Source organism: Garra rufa, chromosome 20 (genome assembly GCF_049309525.1).
Source record: "Garra rufa chromosome 20, GarRuf1.0, whole genome shotgun sequence".
In the NCBI taxonomy this organism is placed as follows: Eukaryota; Metazoa; Chordata; class Actinopteri; order Cypriniformes; family Cyprinidae; genus Garra; species Garra rufa.
The window spans coordinates 40,484,290-40,496,179 of record NC_133380.1 but is presented as its reverse complement, the minus strand read 5'-3'; the positions used below and the strand labels follow the sequence as shown (position 1 = coordinate 40,496,179).

General features: G+C 33.6%; 1 protein-coding gene across 2 annotated transcripts in view; it reads right to left on the bottom strand.

Moving 5' to 3' along the window:
* camk1b (calcium/calmodulin-dependent protein kinase Ib) overlaps window positions 1–11,142 on the bottom strand; it is a 75,745-nt gene extending 64,603 nt beyond the window's left edge. Inside the window, exon 1 of one of the 2 annotated variants that reach the window (XM_073825439.1) lies at window positions 11,026–11,142. Coding sequence is in view for 1 of the 2 variants with exons in the window: in XM_073825438.1 (XP_073681539.1) it covers window positions 2,750–2,760 (11 nt within the window). In the remaining variant the exon portion in view is untranslated. Of the gene's footprint in view, window positions 1–2,749; window positions 2,776–11,025 lie in introns of those variants that run through there. The other variant, XM_073825438.1, reaches the window with a different exon arrangement.
* Window positions 11,143–11,890: the final 748 nt, after the last annotated feature.

Sequence of the window (11,890 nt, the reverse complement as noted above, 5' to 3'; positions counted from 1 at the left end):
TCATAATTCAAAAAAAAAAAAAAAAAAAAATATATATATATATATATATATATATATATATATATATATATATATATATATATATATATATTTTTTTTTTTTTTTTTTTTTTTTTTTCTTTATCTTACATATTTTTTACTTTTTTATTATGACCCCAAAATAGGGGTGGGCAAAAATTTCATATCACCTTTTTTTTTCTCAGAAATATCACGATTTTATCACGATTCTTTGTCATGTTGGTTCGACTATTTTACAAGTTGTCTGAGCAGTACAGACAAACTAATTTCCCTACTTTAAAACCAAAACCCCAAGGTAACAAAATATAAAACAAAAAGAATGGCAGATGTTCAGGCCAAAGTGGGCGAACTTAAAAATCTTTGTCATTATTTTATCTTTGTCATTAAAAAATACATATTACTAGTGCTGTAACGATTCCTGGATTCTAATTCGAGTATTCGATTTTAAATAATCCTCGATTACATTTTGCCCGTTTCAAGTAATCGGCAAAATACCGGAAGTGGCGCAATCCACATATTAAACCCATTTAAAATGAGAAGAAGAAGAAAGAAGAAACGCTACGACTCAATTAAATATAGATGCGATGCAGGTTTAAAATATGCTTTCTAATTATTTGCATTTGCATTTGCAAGTTACTTACGTGCGTCTCAGATCGCTCACAGTAAATGTTGCTAAACAAAAACTATCATTTACATGTGTGGAGCGTCTCAAACTCTATGTCTGCATGTGATTGTGGGTTTTGGTTTAAAATAACGTTTATCTGGGAAACCAACGTGTGCTATTTCATCAGATTTGTAACCCTACACAAACACATCAAGATGAATTGATGTATTCGCCTCTGCTAACTGTTCATCGCGATTTCAGAATCGAAGTTTAAACACTCGCCCTGAGTTTAGACGTTTTGATGTCCACATATTCACCAAATTACAGTGTCTGCAGCATTTCTGCTGTAAAGAAATGGCCAAATATTAAAGATTAAGTGGGAATTTTAAGCAAATGTTTGTTGAGTCAATACAAAACAAGGGTAAAACAAATATTAAAGTTTAAAAAAAATCAATCGTCAGGCCGTTGGCGCCCTCTGCAGGCATTTGTTATAATGCATAATGTACATTAGCTTTACTGTTTATAATACATTATGCATTTGAACAGTTTTGTTCAATAAAACAATATGACTACTTGCTTTTGATACTTTATTTGAACTAATTATTATTGCCTCGTTGCTATTATATATGTACTGAATTACTCGATTAATCGTCAGAATAATCGACAGATTACTCGATTACCCAAATAATCGATAGTGACAGCTCTACATATTACAAATACACATAATATACAAATAAAACAGTGTTTTAATTTTCAGGTACAGTAGGGGTATTTATTGTTGCATTCAATAAATTAAATGAACAAAAATAAAACACTATATACATAAATTATACTTCTTATTAAAGCAACTAAAGTTGTTCAGTCAAGAGCAGTGAGTGATTTTCCTTTGCGTTTTGTTTTATTAGCGTACCAATGACCCAAAAATGACATCAATGTCGTCATTTACTCACTCTCGAGTTTTTTAAGCATTAAACTTGTTGAACATCGCTCTTTTTGAATAATGTCGGTAACCAAATCGTTCCATAGAATTTTAGTTATTTTTTCCCACTATCAAAGTGCTGCTGTTATCCACATTCTTCAAAATATCTTCTAACACACAGGTCTACTAACATATTTATTCAAAAGCAGATCGTGGGGACATTTTATTCATCCACGATCAAAAATCATCACATCGCACAGCCCTACCCCAAAACAAAGAAAAAATGTAAATACATTTACTAACAATTAACATTAATGGGATATCAATTGCACATTATCCCATAGACTTCCATTGCAGGTTGTGTTTTAGTTCACTCTGCTAATATGGATTCACTAATTGGCTCCAAAGCTGCAAAGACTCAATTATCTCACATAGTTTTATGGGTAAAATCAGATTTGTCATTAGACCACAGGATGTGGTGTATTAAAACATCAACTAAATTGACTCAACAAATATTGATTCCTCAAAGTGCTGTGCTGCATTATCATAATAATTTGCTTTAATATTATACAAATGTATCCTTTTATTGTTGAAGACTTAAGTCTAAGCGCTTAACACGCTTTAAAAACGAATATAAATGTAGCTGAGAGTGTCTTAAAAAACTGGTATACGTGCTTAAAACTTCTGCATTCCAGACAGTTGACAAGCTCAAAACAGCCAAGGACGGCAAAGAATCAAACATGATGCCCAAGCTGACATCTAACACGGACGCATGCAAAGAAGACGGGAGACATTAACTTCTCTCTGTTGACAAACCCATTCTCTCTTTGAGAATAAATCGCCAGAGCATCCAGACTTAATCTGAAGTTCTCCCCAGACGAGCAAAATGTGAACATTCACCAAAGATTGAAAGGCATCCCAAATCTCAGGCGAGAAGTTTTAAGAGTGGCACACGTAGGCACCAGATATCATCATAACAAAGGTATTTGCATCACAGCTCATGCAGGTCCAGCGGTAGAAAGGGTTTTCGATTCATCGTTTGTTAGTGTGGAACCACGTAGAGGTCAAGAAAAAGAGCTATGAACTAGCCCACACAGAAAGGAGAATCAAAAGGCAAGCTTGAAGGACTGAAAACAGACACATCCATTCACGACTCTAGCATCTAGACCATCATGCAGCATTCATCAGACAGACGATGGAGATACTCACTGGTTTCCCATGGCTGCTCAGAGGAGGACAGAAGAGACACAGAGTGACACCTAAACCTTCAGCGGGTCTCCGTCACACCACACTCACAACGATTCATGGTTCGTGCTAATAGAGACTCTCATCGGCGTTTATCACCACAAACTGCACTTCCCCTTTTAAGGTGAGCTCTCTAACCACATCATAATTCAAACTCAGGAAGTAAGTTTTCTCTCACCCTAAAAAAAAGTACAGGACGTGCAAAAACAAGCCATACGATTGACTCGCTTTTCTGTTTAAAAGCTTTCAAAATCAATATTGATCAGGTGCTTTACAATGTCATAGAAGAACCTTCTTTGGCTAAATGGTTTCATAAACACTGCAAAAAATGCTTTTCTTACTTAGATTTTTTGTCTTGTTTGCAGCCAAAATATCTAAAATTTCTTGAATCAGGAAGGATTTTCTAGACGAGTGAAAATGAGTGTCTTGTTTTTAGTAAAAACAAGTCAAAATGAAGTGAGTTTTTGCTTAAAACAAGCAAAATAATCTGCCAATGGGGTAAGAAAAATAATCTAGTTGTCTGCTTGAAATAAGATTTTTTGCTTACCCCATTGGCAGATTATTTTGCTTGTTTTAAGCAAAAACTCACTTCATTTTGACTTGTTTTTACTAAAAACAAGATAATAATTTTTACTTGTCTTCCTGATTCAAGATCTTTTAGATATTTTGGCTGGAAACAAGACAAAAAATCAAAGTAAGAAAAGCATTTTTTGCAGTGAAGAACCTTTAACACCTTTTCACAAAAGGTTTTTTGTGGCGAAAGAAGGTTCTTCAGATTAATAAAAGTAAGAAAGAGAAAGATCCTTTGACTGAATGGTTCTTTGTGGAACCAAAAATGGTTCTTCTATGGCATCGCTGTGAACCTTTTAAAGCACCTTTGTTTTTAAGAGTGAACGTCAGAAATCAAACATCAATCACTCAACATTGCGATCATCTGTGAACAACTCAAACGGTGGCCTGTTTTTCCACACGTAGTGTTTCAAGGGCCTTCAAAAGATTTGGAAAATACAGTGCCTTGCAAAAGTATTCATACCCCTTCATTTTTTTCACATTTTGTTTTGTTGCAGCATTATGTTAAACTGCTTTAAATTACTTTTTTCCCACATCAATCTACATCTCATACACCATAATAATGACAAAGCACAAAACAGGTTTGTAACAACTTTGCAAATTTATTAGAAATAAAAAACTGAAAAGATCCTGTTGCATAAGTATTCATACGCTTTTCTGGGACACTCGAAATGTATCTCAGGAGCATTCATATTGCTTCTAGATGTTCCTACACTTGGAGTGGAGTTAAACTGTGGCAAATTCATTTGAATGAGTCTGATTTAGAAAGGCACACACCTCTCAGAAAAGGTCTAACAGCTGAAAATGCATCTCAGAGCAAAAACCAAGATAACTGCCTGTAGAGCTCAGTGACAGACTTGCGTTAAGGCGATGATCTAGAGAAGAGTTCAGAAACAAATCTGCAGCATTGAAGGTTGACAGAAGCATTCTCCATAATGGAAGACGACTGGAACAACTAGGGAAAACTAATTTAAAGCAGTTTAACGTAATGCTGCAACAAAACAAAATGTGACAAAAAAATGAAGGGGTATGAATACTTTTGCAAGGCACTGTGGTGCAAAAGCCATATGGACTAATTTTATCGTTCTTCAATTGGGTTTTTTGTCATTTTTGGAGCTTGATAGACTACTATGAACTGTTGCATGAAATTCGAACAATGGATGACATTTTGATGCACTTTCTTGAGATATAGATATATAAACAGAATGCCACCTCGAGTCGTGCGGCAGCGCAAAGTGTACATGAAGTAATTATCTGTTCCTCTTCACTAGTTATAGCAGGAACTTAACACACTTGAACACCAGAAGGTATGTTGAAAGAATCATGTTTCACATAATCGTTCCATCAGCATTTCAAGCATGGAGAAAACAGCATGTAAACAATGTCACCAATGTTACATTTACCTCAAGAAAGCTATTCAATGTCCATTGTTTGTTGGTCCATAGTTAGAATATTTTATTTATATTTTACCGTAAATAATGTCTTTTTTAATGTACAGTACAGACCAAGAGTTTGGACACAGCTTCTCATTCAGGTCTTTTGGTCTGTACTGTAGATATGAATTCAACGGAAAAAACTTGTGAAAAATATCTTTCTGGTGGTCAAATAGGAAATAGTGGAGCTCTGCAGCCACCTACTGGTAAAAGTTATATGTAGTTTTTTTTTTTTTACTTTTAAAACTGGATTTTCCAAAAGATGGGCAACAATCTTACACTAAACCATGTGAAATTATCCATGTTATCCCCACGAATTAAAGTTAGAAATGTGGGTCTTTTATAAAGTGAATTTTACATAAAAAGCAGTTTTTGTATAAAAACCCATTTTAAAAATATTTATTTATTTATTTATATATATTTAAAAAATATCACTAACCCACTGAAAACTGCACAAATGTAGAGTAAAAACTTTAATAAACAGAAAAATATACAGTACAGACCAAAAGTTTGGACACACCTTCTCATTCATTTGGTCTGTACTGTATGCTTGAATGCAATTTCTATGTGACACTGTTTAAACTGAAGTAGAAACATAGTTATATCACTAAATATGTGAATAAACTGCCTTTTATGCAATTTAAAGTTTGTATATGGGCATTATATAGACATTAAGATGTCAAAAATTTACAAAAGTGGTTTTATGTCCATAGAAAGCAATTTAAATGTAAGTAAGGTGTCTACCTTTAAGGGTTCAAATAAGTTTTTAAAGAATAAAATGTCAAAAATAATGTTACACTGTCATTCAGGGGAACACAATATTTATGTAAAAATTCAAACAACATGATTATTCTGACTTGTGCATATTAAAATATATAAAAGAATAAGGGAGCATATTAAATTTTATTGCGTTTTAAATGAGTCAAAATTCTTACTGACAAATGGGCAAAACCTAGGATAGTGGCATTTAAAAAAAAAAAAAACGTAGAATTACTACTAATTACTAGTATTTTTCATCTTTTAATATGTCATAAAGTGATTTTTATTGTGAATACGCCTGACAAGCTTGTTACACTGAATGACATTTAGTGGGTGTCTTCTGTAAAGTAGGGGGAAAATATATTATATTTATTTTTTTGCTCAGAAAAACAAAAACAAAAATGCAATGATTTTTTTTTTTTTAATTTAAACTTAAATTTTTATAAATATTTTCTGGGAAAAACAACAACAATTTAAAGCAGTATTACACCTATTGTTTTTATACATAATCCTTTTTTCATCTTTGACCCATATAACATTAACCGCTTTAACCGTCAAAATTTTCATTTTTCAAATCCCTTTAGGCATAGGTTCACCCAAACAGGAAATACAACTGAAAAAAATCCAAAAACCTCTTGTGACATTTTCTTGCCCATACAGTGAAAGTGATTGGGGTCCAAAACAAGTTGGACTTTCACTGCAGAAAGATTTTAATCCAGATTTTTCTCTCCATAGAAGAAAGAAAGCCATTCAGGTTTGGAATGAAAACATTTTTGTTGCACTGTCCCTTTAAGCATGGACAAGACGCTTACAGATACACAAATGCCATACGGTTGCATGACAATCATCCCATCAAGTGTGAGATCCACGTGCTATTTGCAGAAAGGTTCAAAGTTCAGCTCTTAATTACAGCCCCATGATGACTTGCTCTATAACCAAATGCTGTATTTTGTTCATTTAGTTTACATCCCAACAGCTTCTGTTAAAACACAGTGCACTCGTAATGACTCTAAAGGGAAGTGAATGCCACGGGAAAGCACAGGGAAGTTCAGCTGCCGCTTTGTTACTGTTTTTGAGCACTTATAATGCCGCAATAGCGGTGGCTTTATTTCCTTCTACAGCCTACAGAACTGCACAAATGACTGCACAAACGAAGGCTTTGCAAAGAGGAAGACACGCTGCTTGTAACCAGCCCTAACATTATTGCATCTATGTGCACATCAGAGTCACATTCTGACTGTCAGAGCAGCCCACAAACACTGATAAAGGCTTGATCTATTCTAGTACACCAACTGGACAAACAGACTGCTACTAACTACATCTCAGATCATTAACTAGCAAAACCAGCAGGCTGTCTGATCCCTAAAAAATGTTCAAATGAGGAAGCTGAACAGCCAAAGTGCTTTAAATAACGCCATCACTGGAGGAAATAGCACAAGAATGCAAAAAAAATGCTAATGGCTGAAAGAGAAAGGCCTCACTTGTGGAAGCACTTGATTGACTGGTTAAAACTGGTTAAAAGATGTTATGTTGAGATAAGAAATAGCACTGATGAAACTAAAACAGTAAGTATTTTCAGTCGATTAGAAGCTAGTTTTGTCCTTTTATGGTCAGATACAGTGCAGTGTGGTTGTGAAATACAGTTATTTATTGTTGCCCTCTGAAGTCATCATTTATCAAACTTGTTTACTGAGATGCAAAATATGTTGGAGATCATTTGTGACCCTGGAGCATAAAACCAGTCTTAAGTAGCAAAAGCCAAAAATACATTGTATGGGTCAAAATTATTGGTTTTTCTTTTATGCCAAAAATAATTAGGATATTAAGATCATGTTCCACGAATTTCCTACCGTAAATATTTTAAAACTTAATAATATGCATTGCTAAGAAGTTCATTTGAACAACTTTAAAGGCGATTTTCTTAATATTTAGATTTTTTTGTTTTGCATCCTCAGATTCCAGATCCAAATAGATGTATATCAGCCAAATATTGTCCTATCCTAACAACCCATACATCAATGGAAAGCTTATTTATTTAGCTTTTATTGATGTATAAATCTCAATTTCAAAAAATTGACCCTTATGACTGCTTTTGTGGTTCAGGATCACATTTCAGTATGAGCCAATGAATGCTAATTTTTAATTAGTCAGATATGACAATTATATATGATATATGTGACCCTGGACCACAAAACCAGTCATAAGGTTAAATTTGACACAACTGAGCTCAATAAATAAGCTTTCTATTGATGTATGGTTTGTTAGGATAGGACAATATTTGGCCGAGATACATCTATTTGAAAATCTGGAATCTGAGGATGCAAAAAAATCAAAAAGACTGAGAAAATCACCTTTAAAGTTGTCCAAATTAGGTTCTTAACAATGCATATTACAAATCAAAAATTACATTTTGATAGGTTTACAGTAGGAATTTTACAAAAAATCTTCATGGAACATGAACTTTACTCAATTTCTGAATGATTTTTGGCATAAAAGAAAAATCTAAAATTTTGACCCATACAATGTATTTTTGGCTATTGCTACAAATATACCCCAGCGACTTAAGACTGGTTTTGTGGTCCAGGGTCACATATTTAAAGAGTATTAAGGTCAGGATTTTTTAACAAGTGAATTTAGACTCATCTGCCGATTTATTGGTTATCAGCTTTCATAAATAATGACTGGTGATAAAATCATATTTAGAATTAAATAGGCTGCTTTAAGACTTTTTTTGTAAACGCTCTCTTGTCAAATGAAATAAATCACTTTGCTAAGCATGTGCTGTGGTTTTGCTATCACGTTTGATAGCTTTTAACTCAGCCACTTTTGAGGAAACTGAATTACACAAGTCACAATAATGGTAAAAACACCATTAGCATTATGGAATGACATGGACTGACATCAAACCAATTTTAATGCCACTTACAAACACTGGCTGATAAAGGCATTTGATAATATGATGAAACATTCAAGATGAAGATATTTTGTGCATTTTCTACTCTTGATGTATCAAAACGTACTTTTTGATTAGTGATATGCATTGCTAAGAACTTCATTTGGACAACTTTGAAAGCGATTTTCTCAATATTTTGATTTTTTTGCACCCTCAGATTTCAGATTTTCAAATAGTTGTATCTCAGCCACATATTGTCCTATACTAACAAATATTTTTCATTATTTTATAACCAAATCAATTAAAACAATTGTTTTGTGGTCCAGGGTCACACATTAGAATCTACGACGGGGAGTTGCTAATTCAGTTACTCGTTAATTCAGTTGTTGCATGTGGTTTAATGTCTTTATTTTGGGATTATCAATGCAAATTATAACTCAAATTTGAGATTCTACTGGGGCACAGCATATTTTTGCTGGGGCACGTCTAGCAACGCCCCTGATCTACGATATACAAAAATATGCATGTCTAATTTCGTGGCTTTCATTTTCATGTAGTTGCAAAGTTATAGTCAGTGTTGGGAAGGTTACTTTGGAAATGTAATAGGTTACAGATTACAAGTTACTTCATTAAAATGTAATAAGTAGTGTAACTTTTCAATTACTTTATAAAAGTAATGTAACTTATTACTTTTAATTACTTTTTGATAACTTTTCTACATTTTTTACATTTTCAACTGTTATTCATTTTGAAACAGTTAAACCAGGGAGAGTTAATCTTACAGTAGCAATCAACATTGATTATTGTCAGACTTTCAAAATCCTTCATCACTTGAATACAGTAAGGGGTAATATACATCTTTATTTAGGGTAACAACTGGCTACATTCTCAACAACATTATTCCACTTATTACACAACTGCTTTATAGATTATTAAGATGTTTAGGTCAAAATTATTAGACACGAATCACTGATCTGAGTTGAAATATTTGAACACAAAGCTTCCATGAAGAAATCAGTTGCAAATGGCAAGTTCAAATTAGACATTTTAGGTATACAGTGAAGTCTTACCAGTTTTCTTACACAACATTTCACCATATAAATAAGTAAGGAAGTAGTACTAGTTTGTTAGTTATCTTATAATCCATTACAGTGTAAAAAAATAAATAAAAATGGCAGCAGCTTCGTTTGTATGAAACAATAGAGTGAGTCCACGATACCAGGATGACGGAATTAAGAAATTGTCCACATAATATTGAATTAAGCTTTAATCATTTATTAGCTAACCAAACACAAAGCTTCCGCCAAGAAAAATGATCAAGCATATAGCACTGACTTAAGTTGCCCTGAATGTCGTGACTGACCAATCAGAATTATGCATTTTTTTTTTTACTTTTTTTGGGGGGGTCTTTTTATGCCTTTTATTGTGATAGGACAGTAGAGAGATGACAGGAAAGAGCTGGGAGGAGAGAGGGAAGCGGGATCGGCAAAGGACCTCAAGACGGGAATCAAACTAGGGTCACACAGTTGCACTCTATCTGTCATAACAAGATCATAACATAAATAACATCATGAGAAATAGTTTAATAGCTTTGATACTGGGTTTGAAATTAAATGAGTGCATAGTTATGACAGGAAACACCAGCATCTAAAAATGCCTTGGAAAAAACAATCTTAAAAAATAAAGCTTATTTATAAACCCAAATAGAAAAAAAAAAACAATAAGCACGTGTCCTATTCTGTGTCCTAAACTCCTGAAACATTGGTGTCTCATTTTAGAGCATTCAATGCAATTTATGAAAGAAGTGTGAAAAAATTCAGATGTAATCCCCTTTGTAATCTCTGGCATTTTTCAAAAGTAACTGTAATTTAATTACACGTGTTTTCTCAGTAACTGTAACTAATTACAATTACATTTATTTTGTAATTAAATTACGTAATTCCGTTACATGTAACTAGTTACTCCCCAACACTGGTTATAGTTAGCAGATTGTCTATTGAAGTCCAGTGAAAGAAATGCTTTTCTTACTTAGATTTTTGTCTCATCTAAAAAAATTTAATTAAAAATTATTTTCTAGACAAGTAAAAATTTGCGTCTTGTTTTCAGAAAAAATAGTTAAAATTATTCATTTGTCTGACATTAGAATGTTACAATGATACATTTTGAGTTTTAAACTGGTAGAATATTCTGAAAAGAAAATAACAGACACCTCAAAGTATTGTCTCTCATTTCCATCCTTTATCAAACCATCATCTGTCAAAGTTTCAGTGCATTCAAAGACCTAAGGAGCGGTTGACCACATCCACCCTCTCTGATCGTGAGAGATAACTAACCCAAGCTAATACAAACTAAGACTGTAAGCTCTTAATCTGCGGGACTAGCCTGCATTTGCGAAGTACATAGTTATAACATACACACATGTAATAGTTACGCACATTCATTACATGACATGAAATCAATATAGAAAACAGGCTACTAAACGACTGGTGTGTTGCGGAAAACAGCAGCGGTAGTTATCGATCATGCACGCCTGTGCTCAACATTCTGCGTTAAATACAGCGTTAAAATGCAGTGAATGTCGGTACCTGTGTGTCGGAGAGGTGCAGAGGCGCGTCTGGTGCTGGAATATGAACGCGCTGCGCTCGCACTGGTCTCGCAGGGATCTGACTGCCGCTTCCTCTGGCTGACCCAGTCTCAGAGCGTCCCTGACGTCACAGCGCCTCTTCCGCTCTGCGCCAATCAGATGACAGAGATCGCTGACTCTCAGGTAATGGAGGCGGGGCTTTGTCTGTCCGAACCCGTGTTCCTAGAATTTACAAATAAAAATAATAAAATGTACCCTTATGACTGGTTTTGTGGTCCTGGGTCACATATTAGAATCTATGATGTACAAAAAATATGCATGTCTAATTTAGTAGCTTTTATTTGCATGTAGTTTTGCATGTAGATTATCTAAAGTAGACTCTTCACTGCAAAAATGCTCTTCTTGCTTAGATTTTTTTGTCTTTTTCCATCCAAAATATCTAAAAATTCTTAAATCAAGAAGGATTTTCTAAACAAGTAAAACTTAGTGTCTTGTTCCTAGAATTTGATCTTACAGCCGGTGTTATCTCATATCTGTATTCCTCAGAGCTCTGGATGTGCTGATGAGGAAATTTGTTTAAGGAAATCGCCCTCCCTTCATCTCATATAAAAGTAAATACCATAAAAACAGTAATATTCTATTTGAATATGTTTTAAAATGTAAGTCTTCAATGTCACATGATCCTTCAGAATTCATTCTAATATTAATTTATTATAATTAATAGTTAAATAAATATACTTTCATTCAGCAAGGACTATGTTGAACTATGTGTGTTTGTTATTAATCAGCAAACACTGTTTCAAGCTGATAATAATAAGAAACATTATTAATAATTAATAATAAAGCACTAAATCAGCAAGTGACCC